The 13,123-nt window shown below is 42.4% G+C and overlaps 1 protein-coding gene across 1 annotated transcript; it reads right to left on the minus strand.

The window, feature by feature from the left end:
* Window positions 1-7,325: 7,325 nt before the first annotated feature.
* On the minus strand, window positions 7,326-9,931 carry nanos1 (nanos homolog 1). The gene has a single exon (XM_062549786.1). The coding sequence runs from the start codon at window positions 9,742-9,744 to the stop codon at window positions 9,064-9,066; it is 681 nt and encodes a 226-aa protein (XP_062405770.1). The 5' UTR covers window positions 9,745-9,931; the 3' UTR covers window positions 7,326-9,063.
* Between the last annotated feature and the right edge of the window lie 3,192 nt (window positions 9,932-13,123).

Genomic DNA, 13,123 nt, shown 5'->3' on the forward strand with positions numbered 1-13,123 from the left:
ATGTTTGCATGAGCAGAGTGCCATTGTTTTGGGATGTTTCCCTCATGGAAGCATCATAAGCCGTTTTCAGACAGGTTTCTGCACATTCTGTGATACTGTAATTACCTGCCACATTTCTGACGATAGCGGACATTCAGACATGACGCATAGGGTGCTAAAAGTAAAAGTCTGTGAACATTCCGAAAATACACCGCTGTCTGAAAACGGCTATACTCTGGTAGGCAAATGGAGAAATAAAATGATATGGTTTAAATTTCATTTGAATGCCTTAATGTAAGAAAACACAATACCAACTTTTGTCTATGGTAAACGGCTGTGCAGATAGGCGTAAATCTGGAGATCTTTAAGGCTACAATCATCAGGTAAACAATACTCAATGCTAAACAATGTCCTGTTTGTATGGTGGTTGCGGGAATCCACGTTGCTCTATTAAATGTTGTTAAATAATTAAATAGTCTTCCGACAGGTTGAAGCAGAGCTTTGCCACTAACGTTATCGTGTAGTTTCAGTTTCTGTCACGCAAACGCGCACACGCATGTATTCAATGAAAGCTCATACCACCACTTAATTGTATGGCTCTATATGTTTAATCACATCGAATTAGCTAGCATTTCCTCCTGATTTTCTATTGGTCCTAATTGTGTGATCAATTGCGCAGCAAATTATCAGGTGAAGCACCGGACCTAATTTCACTCAAAGAGCAAAGAGCGTTCCGTATCAGTTCAATACGGAACAACATTTTTATGTATGTGTCAAATACGGGACGATTCTGTATTATACCGAATGGTTGGCAACCCTAAGTCAGGGGCATAAAGGCCACTGTGGCCGTACGATGTTTTTGTTTTTCACGGGGCATCAAGGCCAAAGTGTAGGGCAACGGCGGCCATGGCCTCATGGCCGCGGTATAATTCCCACCCTGGCCTACAGGTTATAAAAGCCTAAATATGCACCACATTTTGACTTTAACTGAGTATCTTCTATTACCTTTTATACAGAACAATGAGATAAGGTAAGATAATACTATATTGTCTATAATAATAATAATATAATAATAGTGTCTGTTACACAAGGGTCACAGAAATGTTTCTTTTACAAGGCTCCAGTCACAAAGAAACGTTCACTCACTCAGACATAAAGACAAGACATGGGGTGTTGAGGTATCAGCTGTGGTGGTTATTTTGTGTTGTTACCAAAGTTAATACATCCTTGCTGACCTGAAATGTTCTAAGTTTCCTGAGCAGATGGAGATAATGTTGTGCTGTTTTGTATAGTATCCGTGTGTTGTGAGAAGGACAGGGAAGTGTTGATTTCTATGCCCCAGTACCTGAATACCTGCACATGTTCCACTGGCTGACCCTGGATGTTAAAGTGGCTGGAGCAGAGCTCTAAGGAGAGCTCAACTAAAGTTTGGGATAGCTTGTCTGCTACCTGCTGGTATCCGGTTAGGGCATCAATGTTGGACATGTGTGCAACCATGTCGTCAGCATATTTAAAAAGTGCCTTACCTTCACTGTTACACAGGAAGACAGAACAATAAATTAATACATCAACATATTGGTATTGTTGTTATTACAAATTACCAGTGACCTAATACGTCAATTTATGTTTCATAAATGATTTTACTCAACACTAGATGGCAGGAGAGTACTTTTGGGGATTGCAGCCTGGAACAGTGAGAGCCATCATGGGTCAAACTGGAAACATCTTAAGATACAAACAGTCCTGCTCTAACACTGTAACATGAGACATGATATTTCCTTCTCTCTGTTATTTGTTTAAATAACTTCCTGAGGCACCAGTAGCCATCCATAGCATTGTGTGGGTGATTCAAAGTGTTTGGCTTAAATCAAACCCTCAAACTCCCCACAGAGAAAAGAAAAAAATATATATAAAGAAAAAAAAAAACAATTTCCCTGTGCAGGGAAGAATGCCCAATGACTCCCTCAGCTACATCCATCAGAAAAAAAAGAAGAAGAACATTTTAGTCCCTGGGAGATGTGAAACACCATGAAAATATTTAAATGTCACTGTGCTAAAGATAGTTGAACTCTTTTTTTCATTGTGGTCTTGAACGGTAACATGTTGCACCGTTATGGCATGAACAGTGAGGTGACACTTTGTAAGTGGTCTTGCCTCTGGTCTACCTGCAGGCCGTTCACAGGCGTAGTTATGCAGGAAGCCGTTGCAATTTCCTTTTGGTCTGCGTCATGAACGCAGAGCTACGCCTTGCGCCCAAACCACAACCACATGGCAGCTCAGAAAACACAGGAATTTTCCCATTGACTTAAAAACTCGAACCCTCAGCCAGCCAAATCATTGCAGCCTGGGTAAATAAATTACAGATGATTCAGACAGTGTTATGGTGGCATATTTTTGAACTGTGATGATTATCATGGATGTGTTGGCAGTGTGTGACTGATAAGAGTATAATTTGTGTTTTTCTTCACGTTGCCAGAAAGCAGATGTTCTGCGATCTCTTGGGGACATCTCTCTTAGAGGTTGGCATCTCAGAGAGCGCAGTCATGTCATCTGACTAAATAGATACGGCCCACTTTGTAGTCAACATCAAAGCTGGGATGTGCATGAACAAACAAGTGCTGTGATCAGACACAAGTAGGCTCCAGACTGCTATCAAACGAAAACCCACATGAGGAGTTCGAGTCACGGGTATGTGCATGTATGCCAGTTCCACACTCTCATCTCACACACCTGCCGGGGGGAGTCCTTTCACTTTGACTTCTGAAGTGTGAACTTGGGCTCATATGACTGAACTTTCTCCCCGTTACCCCCAGTGGAGTTGCAGAGTTTAAAACATGCCCAAGCACAACAACAACAATGAACACACATAGGACTGATACTGACAATTTTGTCTCGAAAGAAGTAACTTAGAACTGCAAATTCAACGGATTGTAAATGCAAGGATAAGTCCAGAGTTGTAGCAACTTCTTTAATGTGATGCCCTCCGATGGACAGTTGCGGTACAGCAGCACCAGAACATGAAGGTGGACATTGACTTTCAAAAACTGCTCATTCTGCTGTTCAAAGGGATTTGAAATGATTTGCCCCTGTTGATATATAAAAAGTGATGCAAGCCTTACATATGTTTAAATATTTAATGGATTTCTCAGCTAATTGCCATGAACGTGTTTTCATTCCATCGTGTTATGTAAGTTTTAGTCTTAGAAATTGGACTGGACTGTTTTTGTGTGCAAAAGGACAGATTGCGCTGCTGACTGAGGGCGGACAGCAATTGCTTGTGGCACAGACAGTACGTGATGTTAAAAATCAATGTGACATCTCCCAAGTGAACTGCTGTGACAGCCGCTTTTCTGAGGCCCTGTGAATACGGCGGGCACACAAAGAGGATGCCATCACTTTATTTGTGTGGAATAGTAATCAGATTTCCCAAAGAGGCAGCTGTTGGGGGTCTGTGGAGAGAGAAAAGGAGAAAAACATAAAAATTATCAGATGAGAATTTCCGATCGCCAAAGTCTAAGCTAACCTCTGAGATCTTGGCAGGCGAAAACATGATGCCCCTCTCTCCAGTCAAATTCATAATTTGGAAGATGAGGGGAGGAGTTTTCACTTTAAGTGTACTTGACACCAGCCAGAGCAGACAGCTGTCATCTTGTGGTGCAGTTACGCAACTATGCTAACTGCATTAACTGCATTCCTCTTCTGTTTCCCAGCCATGGTGCTATACAGCAGAAAACTACACACTGTCCTGGAACTTTTGGATGTGTGTTTTCTTACTGTTCCAACACAAATGTTATTTTTATTTTAAATGCGCATTAGAGCTAATACTGTGTTTTCTATTTGGATAAAACTATAGTATAACGTCTTGTATTGCTTGAGGATATTTGTATTTGAGGTGTTTTGAGTGTAGTTGAGGTCTATGTGACCAAATTTAGAAGTACTTGGAGAGAAATATTCTCTCTAGAGAACAGTAGTGTGTTTTCTGCTGCATAGTGGCTGGAGTCAGTCTGCAAGGTGTAATTGCATGGCAAGAATTTGCTTTCACCTGGCGTACCTACCTGGCCCCCTGCCCTTCAGTCCAGTGTCTAGAGCACACATACACACACACACACACACACACACACACACACACACAGCCAAAAGGCCCACCCTCACCAGGGGACAATGGGGACCTTGCATGAATCATTTATAGCACTCACACACCTGTGCACGCTTACAAGGACAATTATACTCAAAGCCAATTGGTGTTTGGCATTTGGGGTCTTCCACTTCCCAGGTTATTAATTATTGTTAAATGATTGCACAGCTATTGCATGATGGGTGCTGTAAACTAGGGAACTTGGCTGTAAGCACAACAGTTAACCAAAATAGCTTGATTTATGACTATGCTGGCTTTAATACTGTATGTAAGTGGCATTCAACAGTAATAATATTTCCTGTTGCAATGCTGGGTTAAAGGATGCCATTCGGTCTCTAGAAAATAGTATAACTCTGTTGTCCATAATTGTAAACAATCCTCTCCCTGTTTGTAACTGCACAGATAGGGCCTGAGCCTAGTTTTGAAGACACAGTGCTTTTGTGTCTGCGATCATGTCCTCTTCCCCTCCCCAGACAGAGAAGGAAAGGTGATATGTCAGACAGACACACACAAGGATATCCACTTCATCTCCGCTCTGAAATGGCTCTCATGCTCCACTGCTGTCCAATTTTATCCTCCAAAGCAGCTCCCCTGACAGCAAGAGCAGCATCCTTGGGACGAGGGGAGCACAAGAGAGGGAAACAGGGAAGAAAACAGAGCAGGAAAAGGTGGTGCAAACTGGAACGAGAGCAGATCAGATTGCTTTGTGTGTGTGTGTGTGTGTGTGTGTGTGTGTGTGTGTGTGTGTGTGTGTGTGTGTGTGTGTGTGTGTGTGTGTGTGTGTGTGTGTGTGTGTGTGTGTGTGTGTGTGTGTGTGTGCGTGTGTGCATTTCTTTCTCTATGATCAATTATCCTGCACCAATATTATTGCAGCATTATCAATGGTAGGGCAGCATGCAGACCCAGGAGGTCTCTCTGGTAAACACACTGCTGCAGGGCTGAGTGAGTAAAGCTGAATGTTTTCATCTCTCCACACTGTTAGTTTTTGCTTTATGTTTGTGCAGTCAATTTAGTAGTTTGTTTGAAAAGCTCGGGGGACATTGCCATTAGTGCTGTGGCATTGCTACTGGCACAACAAAAGAAAAGAGAAAACTCTGTTACTAAACAAACCACTTATTTTCAGTTAACATGTTTAAAAAAAAAAAAAAAAAGTTTACATTTGGATCTCTAAAACACTGTTCAGTTGGCTTGGTCAGTGTGTTTTTCTCATTTTTAAAATGACCTGCACTGCCATTGAACTCTGACGAGGTTCCATGTGGGGAGAGTGAATTTGCCAGCAATTTCATGTGCCAAAAGTTCAAAACATACGCATTTATGAATGGGGTGCATGGAGTGGGACCATTCAGGGCCTTTCAAAGCCTCCTCAAAGGGAGCTCATCATGTGAAGATACATATGTTTCCACTTCATAGAGTAGGCATGAAAACTGCATTGCCCTGCTCAATGCAATGGAACATTATGGGCCCCAGCCAAGGCTCAAATATCCCTTTTGAATATATTAATGCGGGCCTCTATATAGAGACTGTGTGAATGCTAGCTTGGAGATGATCATTCAGAAAGCACACATGCCTTCCCTTATTGAGCTGGGGTTCTGCAGGCTCCAATTTCACGGAGACGTTCCTTTTGTTTCAATCAAAAACGTTACCACAAAAGAGCTGAGTCGTTTTCATCAGTCCATTTTTTCTCCCAATCCTCCACTTGTTTTGTTTTGTTTCACTGAAGTTCTGCTACTTGTGGTTAAAGCTGTTGTTGCTCAACCAACCCTCCTGCAATACCATTGATTTGACTTAAGTGCATTTACTGGCATACACATGAATGCACCAGCAAGGCAAGTGTCCTTGATGAGTCAGTGGTCTCTACTAACACACTGAGTCCAAGGCAGGGGACAGGAGGATTGTTCTTTGGTCTGAGACTGCATCTGGTGATGTTGTGAAGCTATTTTTATCAGTGTGTTACTGTGGCATTTGGAGAAGCCTGGAATTACCTTCAGAGGCCCGCTTTCCCAGATAACATGTACAGGAAGGTGAGCATGGTCCTAATGAACTGAAACACAGATAAAGGCAATTCTGCATCCTAATGTCCACTCAAAAGGGCAACACCATGCTTATCAATGCAGAAGGTTGTTTCATAGAGATAAGACGGCCATTGTCCTCCTAAAATGATAATTGAAAAAAATCATGTTAGATTTGTGGCATAAATGGCTGTAACTAACTTGATTATAAAAATCCTCTTTGTTGCATGGCTAATGGGGTAATGGTGGCTGGGGGATAAATCCTACTAGCCAGACATCTCTGTCTGAAATGATACCCAACAGGCCTCCCTGCTACTGGCCCCTGTAATATAAATCCCTGTTGCACTTTGTATTCATCCATTTTTAATGTGGAGACCCAGCTGGAGATAGGGGTGGGGTTGTGCTGGGAGCTCAAGGTGTGTGTGTGTGTGTGTGTGTGTGTGTGTGTGTGTGTGTGTGTGTGTGTGTGTGTGTGTGTGTGTGTGTGTGTGTGTGTGTGTGTGTGTGTGTGTGTGTGTGTGTGTGTGTGTGTGTGCCTATAGGGAAGAGATGGTGCTTCAGTTGTCTGCCAGTGTTTATCCCCAGATAAATGCTGACAGCGGGTCCTGCCAGGCCTAGTCTTGGACCTGGACTGGGATGTGCCTGATCTGGGCCAGATCTGGTGTTAACTCTTAAATATGCAGTTATTAGGGGCTTCTTTAGTCCCCGGAACCCCCACCCCTCCAACACACAGATGAATGTACACACACACACACACACACACACACACACAGTCTGATATTACACAGCTGGGAGGTGTGGGGCCAGGAACTCCAGTTATTCGGCAGGCCTCGGTGCAGAGAGGGCTGAATGAGACATGGAGGCCCAGACATTCTTGAGTGGGTGGCTTTCGGAAAACAAGTGCCCAGAGGACCATGGGGCTTTGTTGCTGTATCTATTTTCCCCCTACCCACCCTGCTCCGGCTGGGGAACATATGGAGAGGGAAGCAGAGCCCTACTGTATGTGTGTGTGTGTGTGTGTGTGTGTGTGTGTGTGTGTGTCTGTGTGTGTGTGTGTCTGTGTGTCTGTGTGTCTGTGTGTCTGTGGAGTAAGGGCTGGGGCCTGGGGCTTAGAATGTCAGAGACTAGAGCGTTCTTCATATCACACTGAAATTACTGTGAGCTATGTGTCAGTGAGGCAATGGATAGAACAACATCAAGGCATGGAGTTAAAATAGTAGACAAGCTGTTTATTTCTCTAGTGAATTTATATCTTCGGAATTTCTCTGCACAGCAGCATACAGGGAATTGTGACAAAATATAAATAACAAAATTCAACAGTGTTTATTTCTCTCTTTTAATTTAATTACAAACCTCAGTTAAAAGTGGCAAAATTGTCTAATGTCTTCAACATATTCCATTCTCTTTCTCTCTCTCTTGCTCTCTCTCTCTCTCTCTCTCTCTCTCTCTCTCTCTTTCACGCCTCAAGAATGTAACATTGAACAGCAACTTAAAAAAAATTATGGATATCATTATTTACAACAATCACCTTTTGGCGAACAATGCTTGGAGCTTATTGGAAAGTCTCTTCCATGTGTTGAATGCAATGAAAGAAAATACAATTATGTTATACAAAGATCAAAAATACTATTAAAAACCCTTATTATAAATGGCAGCACTATATTAATAAACTGCTGTTGACATTTTACATGTAAGTACAAAATCCTGTTGAGGTAGTACCCTCTGAAGTCACTTATAATGTTAAAATACTGAATTAACATCACTAAACTTTTTATTTACAATACAGCAAATCTATGTTCCTTACTTCATTAAAATTGTATTCCTTTGGTAAACACAACTGTTCGACATGTGCAGTCCTGCAAGAGTCAATTGTACATTCACAATATTTTGCATCTATTTTTGGATACTTTGTATGATACATTATGCAAAAGGGGCAAGTATGTTGTTTTACAAAAGCTCTTTTTATTAATAACATTCATTCGTGCTATATTTCCACCACTGACTTGGTAAAACTGCCATATTGACTCTTGTAGAGTGCTTCTAACTTCACCCAGTAAAGGTTTTGGAAAAAAAACCCAAAGTGGAATTCATGAAACAGTTGAACGGGAAGTGTGCAGCCCAAGAGAGATACCCATAAGACATTAAATCCAGTGTGTAACCCTTGGTCAGGGATGTAAACATCAAAGGTACCTCATATTGGCCTAATTAACTTATTTCAAAACAAGTCTTGGCAAAGAAAACAACTATTCCTGTCAGCAAAGTTGAGAGTAATTTGGCAGGGCAACTATTGATTATGAAGTTACTCTGAAAACATGAATGCATAACAGAGACTCCTTTGTGAGTCTTTTTTTCTCTTACACATATTAAATGTCAGTCCCAGAGGGAAGTAAATTGTGTGGTGGACTGCAGGAGAGAAGGAATGGGCTATGAATGTCATACCAAGAACACTTAAGTTTACAGAAAACTCCAGTATCAAATGGTACAGAGATGGAACATTCTTAATCTTGATTAATGGCAAACTTAACTTTGGTTTAAAAAGATAATAGAAGTAAGCTTAGCTTACATGGAAAATACTGGGGGTCAACATAAACAAAACACCTCCAATGTTCATGACAACATGTATACCTCCCCACATAAGAAAATAACATTGTTTATTCACACAAAGTGATTGTGTACTGTGGATTTTGATGAATAAACATCTAAACACTAACGAGTGAAGGAAAAAATATATACTTTTCATGAATAACGAATACAATAAACTATGGAAATAAAGTATCTATAAAAATATACGAGATTTTGAAAAAAAAAAAGATATTTAATTTGTTTATTAAATCCTGTAGCATAGCAGTTAGGACTGGGAAAGCCGCAATCGAAACAGTCATCTGAAAGAAATGTTCAGTGCAATCAAATTTAGTTACTCGATGTATGAAGCTCTGTCTTTTAGAATATTTTCATTCGCTTACCACCTACTGCCCTCCCTCCCTTTAATGGTCGCTGGGCTGGTTGATCTTTGGAGAGTGGACAGTACTTAATTGTGTGCGCATTATCTCCGTTGGCACTGCATAATGGACATGTGTAAGCCCGGAGAATGGGACACACAACCCTCCCGTCTGGTGTTTTCAGTACGTGAGAGCCGTACACTTCCTCCGGAGCTCCGTTATTCCGACAGAAGACGCAGATCTTGGGCTCCTGCTTATTCCGTGCCGTTGGCTTCCGCATCTTCCGCTCCATCCCAAACAGATCAAATCCCGTGAAGCTTCCTCCGAAGCCGAGGTCCCGGTCTTGTTGAGGGACGCCTGCACCTTGATTTTGGAAGGGGCTCAATATGGAGAAACGCTCTTTCAAGTCGAGGATGGAGGTAGGCGGGGGGCTCCCGGAGGAACAGCAGCAGTCCAGGTGTCCGCCTTCACCGCTGCCCGAGATTACGCACGCACACGCTGGAGAGTCATCCAAGCCCAGAGTTGCTTTCAAGGACTCCGTGATGGAGTTAGGACTTTGGGGCACACTGTGCTTGTTATTCTTCGTGACCAGTGTCGACAGGCCGAGATAGTCATTCCAAAAATTAAAGGTATAGTCATAAGGCGTGCGCGCGTTCAAATAATTATGGTTTAAGAAATCCATCTCTATCTTTTACTTTTAAAGTATTCCGTCAGCTTTTTTTCTTACAGAGTTCTCCGCCAGTATGTAGTCAAGTCAACTGTAGTCAAGTCCAGTGCCTTTCTTGGGAAGCTCAATGCGTCAGCAGCACAACAGGCTGCTGGTTATAAGGCTCCCGGAGACGCTGAGAAGAGGGCGGGGCTCTTTTCAAACCAAGTTTATGATCAGGTTGAAACCGTGTTTCCTCGAGCTCAGATAGACCCTGATAAAAAAAAAAATAAAAAAAAAAACGCGGGGCGATTGTAGAAGACAGAACAAGCGACGGTAGCTACGACCTAGAAACTTCTGGAGATAAGGTACATCCACGTCGCCAACACAGTCGCAAAATAAACGGTGACCAATTGACACGTGTTTATGCAGTTGCGAAATAGAAGTCGCGTCCATATACTGTATTTGTCAACTCCTAGCTCCTGAAACGTGAAACGATTATTCATAGGATTGTAGATATGCATTGCTCTCTCTCTCTATCTATCAATGCCAGTCCATCAGGGTTTATATTTATTATAGCCTATATATGATGTTATTTATTATTCGAGCAGAACAAAGGGATTAAACGTGAGTCAGTAGCGTACTTTTTTTTACAATCTACTACCTCATCCTGAAACCTTTTGTGCATCGCTGTTATTCAGGGTATTCTAGCACAACACCATAGTAACACGCTGTAGAGGTTGTTACTCAATGCCACCGTTCTCCTGTGGCGGTAATAAAACGGCGCAGTCGCCTTGTTTTGCAGGAAGGCACATTGTGGAGTGGCTTCAGCACATAAACTCTACACATATTATGTAATTCTAACTAGATGTAACACTGTAGTTGTCACCTCTGTACCAAAGTAATTCTATTTACACATCTATAGTCTACCTATATATTTGCACCAACCTTTGTGTAGGTACAAGTGGTAAAATCAGATGTAGGTGTGTCATTTTGAGCTAAATAGCTTATGATCGAATGTCAGAAGATTTACTCAGGCCCATGGTGTTCTTTCATGGTGTTCCTGCTGTGGTCTTGGCACTGGCTGAAAAGCCTCAGCCTTGGAGGGGCATTGTTCTACAAGCTCAAGGCTGAATGAAGGCAAACTGTGTTGCCCTTAAAGCAATGCTCTGCAAATCCCCTCTCCAAAAATACAGGCCTCCAAATGACACGCAGGGAGCTTCACGGTTAATGAAGTCATCCAGATTTAACCACAGTCCTCATCTGCATGTTCCTTTTTGCACAGAGAACAAAGAAGGGAGGGGAGCTGGAGAGAGCAGGGAAGGGGAGGGGGGCTTCCCAGGTTTGACAAGGTGCAGACCAGCTGATGAATGTAGGCAACTAGCCAAAGAGACAAAGAGATTTTTCCCTCGCTAAAACTTTAATCAATCACATTAAAGAGGTGGTAGTGGTGGTGGTGGGGGGGACTAGATCATAAACATAAATAACGCCATCGAAGAATGCACTGTGGGTGAGAGTCAGTGTCATTTCACACACAGCCCTCCCACTGTCCTGCTCGCAACACAATCAACAGCAGCGCATTTACAGTGTGCAGCGCCTGCGGTTCCACTCCTCGGCCACTAGGGGGTCTGTGTGTGCCAGGCAGAGTGTTATTGTTGGGATGACGTCATGGCATGAGTGTGTGTATACAGCTTATTCCAAGAGCTTTTGTGAGTCTCTGTGATATGTAAGGGAGGGAAACATACACATGATGAGGGACTCCCACACCACCACCACCTCCATCACCACTACGACAACAACAACAAGAAAAAACAAATCTGTCATCTCTCAGATAAGACAAGCCCGTCTGGCTAGGTTACACACTGAGATGTTCAAGCCAGTCCAGGCTTTTGACAACATGCAACAATAATTTACAGAGACACATAAGCAGTGGGGCAACCATTAGGCTGGCTTTGCAGCTATTGAGTGGCATGAGCTATAAAGCAGAGGATGACAACTCCCATGAATCATTTGAACCTTCAATGGTACTGGTAAACATATGAATACACTGTCATATTTTTCATCAATCCTAATGATCAAGGTTATTTTCCCACCGCACAGCAGTATAATAATGGCCTCGTGTCACCTTGCATGGTGTGCTAATTGCACCTTAATAAGCAGACTGTTTTTGACAGATGCCCTGATAGGGGCTCTCTCTGTTGTTCCCTTGTGCTTATTAAAAAGTCACCTAGAGAAACAAAATGCCAGCCTAATGATGGCTTTAGTGATAGCTGCAGGCCCCCGTGTTGTTTTAAGGTCTTAAGAGTAATGGGTCTGTCGATAATGGTGCATTCTACAGCAGTAGGCCGGCACTCTGCGCCCAGCCATGTGCTCTTACACAAACGCTTCCTCCATCAGTATTAATTATCTGCCTTCACGGAATGCGAGCAGTGGGGTCCTGCTACACCAGGCTGCCATAAGAGCCACTGTATTTCTAATTACCAGCAGAGGAGAGATTGTTGAACCCCAGCCAGCCGGGAGGATTAAGGCTATTTTAAGGGGGGAATTCAATAGAATGCCATACCTTGAAGTTTGGTGAAGCAGAAAGTAATAAAGAGGATGGTCTTTGTGTGGACATGCTTTGTTTAGTCATTTTCCTGTTTTTTCCCTTTCTTTTTCCTCCCTTTCCCTTACCTTACCCACCTGGAATCCAACCCTCTCTTGGAGGATAATGTTTAGTATATGAATTCTTTCTTGTTATGACAAACACACAAAAGAGTTCACCGGTAAGTATTTCTCTTGTTTGTGGCTTTATGAAATAAAACCACTTTATTGCATCTTAATAAAATCACCTCACTAGCTATATGCAACTACTGTATGTACCAGCATATCATTTTGTCCCCTAACATACTGTGCAATACACAAGGCATTAACATTCAATTAGACTTTAAAAAAAAAGAAAATGGCTGACTGTGTTGTGTTTAGTGTATGCAGCTTTTGCAGGGTGTGAGCAAGCTTTGCAAAGACACACACTACTGCTTTAGTAAATCCCAATGGATGATACCTGTCATTAATAATGAATGCAAAGAGCATTTTGTGTGCTGCTAGACAGTTTATGACGATGCAGAGGTACCAAAGATCACCTCTAATGCCTGATTCTTTACATCATGGCAGACTGCAGTCAAACCCATTGCACGGAGCTCAGTTCTACTCCCAGTATGACTTTCTCTGATTTATTAGTGCTATCAATAATGCATCAGCCAAGGCAAAGAGTCCTGTGGTTATTGCAGACTATTGCACTAAATGATGCATTATGTTCTACAATGTAGAGGGAGAACCCCCCCCCCCCCCCCCCCCACACACACACCCTTCAAATCTGAGCTTCAGCTCATGCCACTATGGCATCTCCCTATCAAAGTATCTCTCTAACTCTTTC

Source organism: Sardina pilchardus, chromosome 11 (assembly GCF_963854185.1).
Source record: "Sardina pilchardus chromosome 11, fSarPil1.1, whole genome shotgun sequence".
Taxonomy (NCBI): Eukaryota; Metazoa; Chordata; class Actinopteri; order Clupeiformes; family Clupeidae; genus Sardina; species Sardina pilchardus.

Bases quoted from the DNA above. Each gene is read 5' to 3' on its own strand.
- nanos1 (XM_062549786.1), bottom strand. From the start codon at position 9,744: ATGGATTTCTTAAACCATAATTATTTGAACGCGCGCACGCCTTATGAC.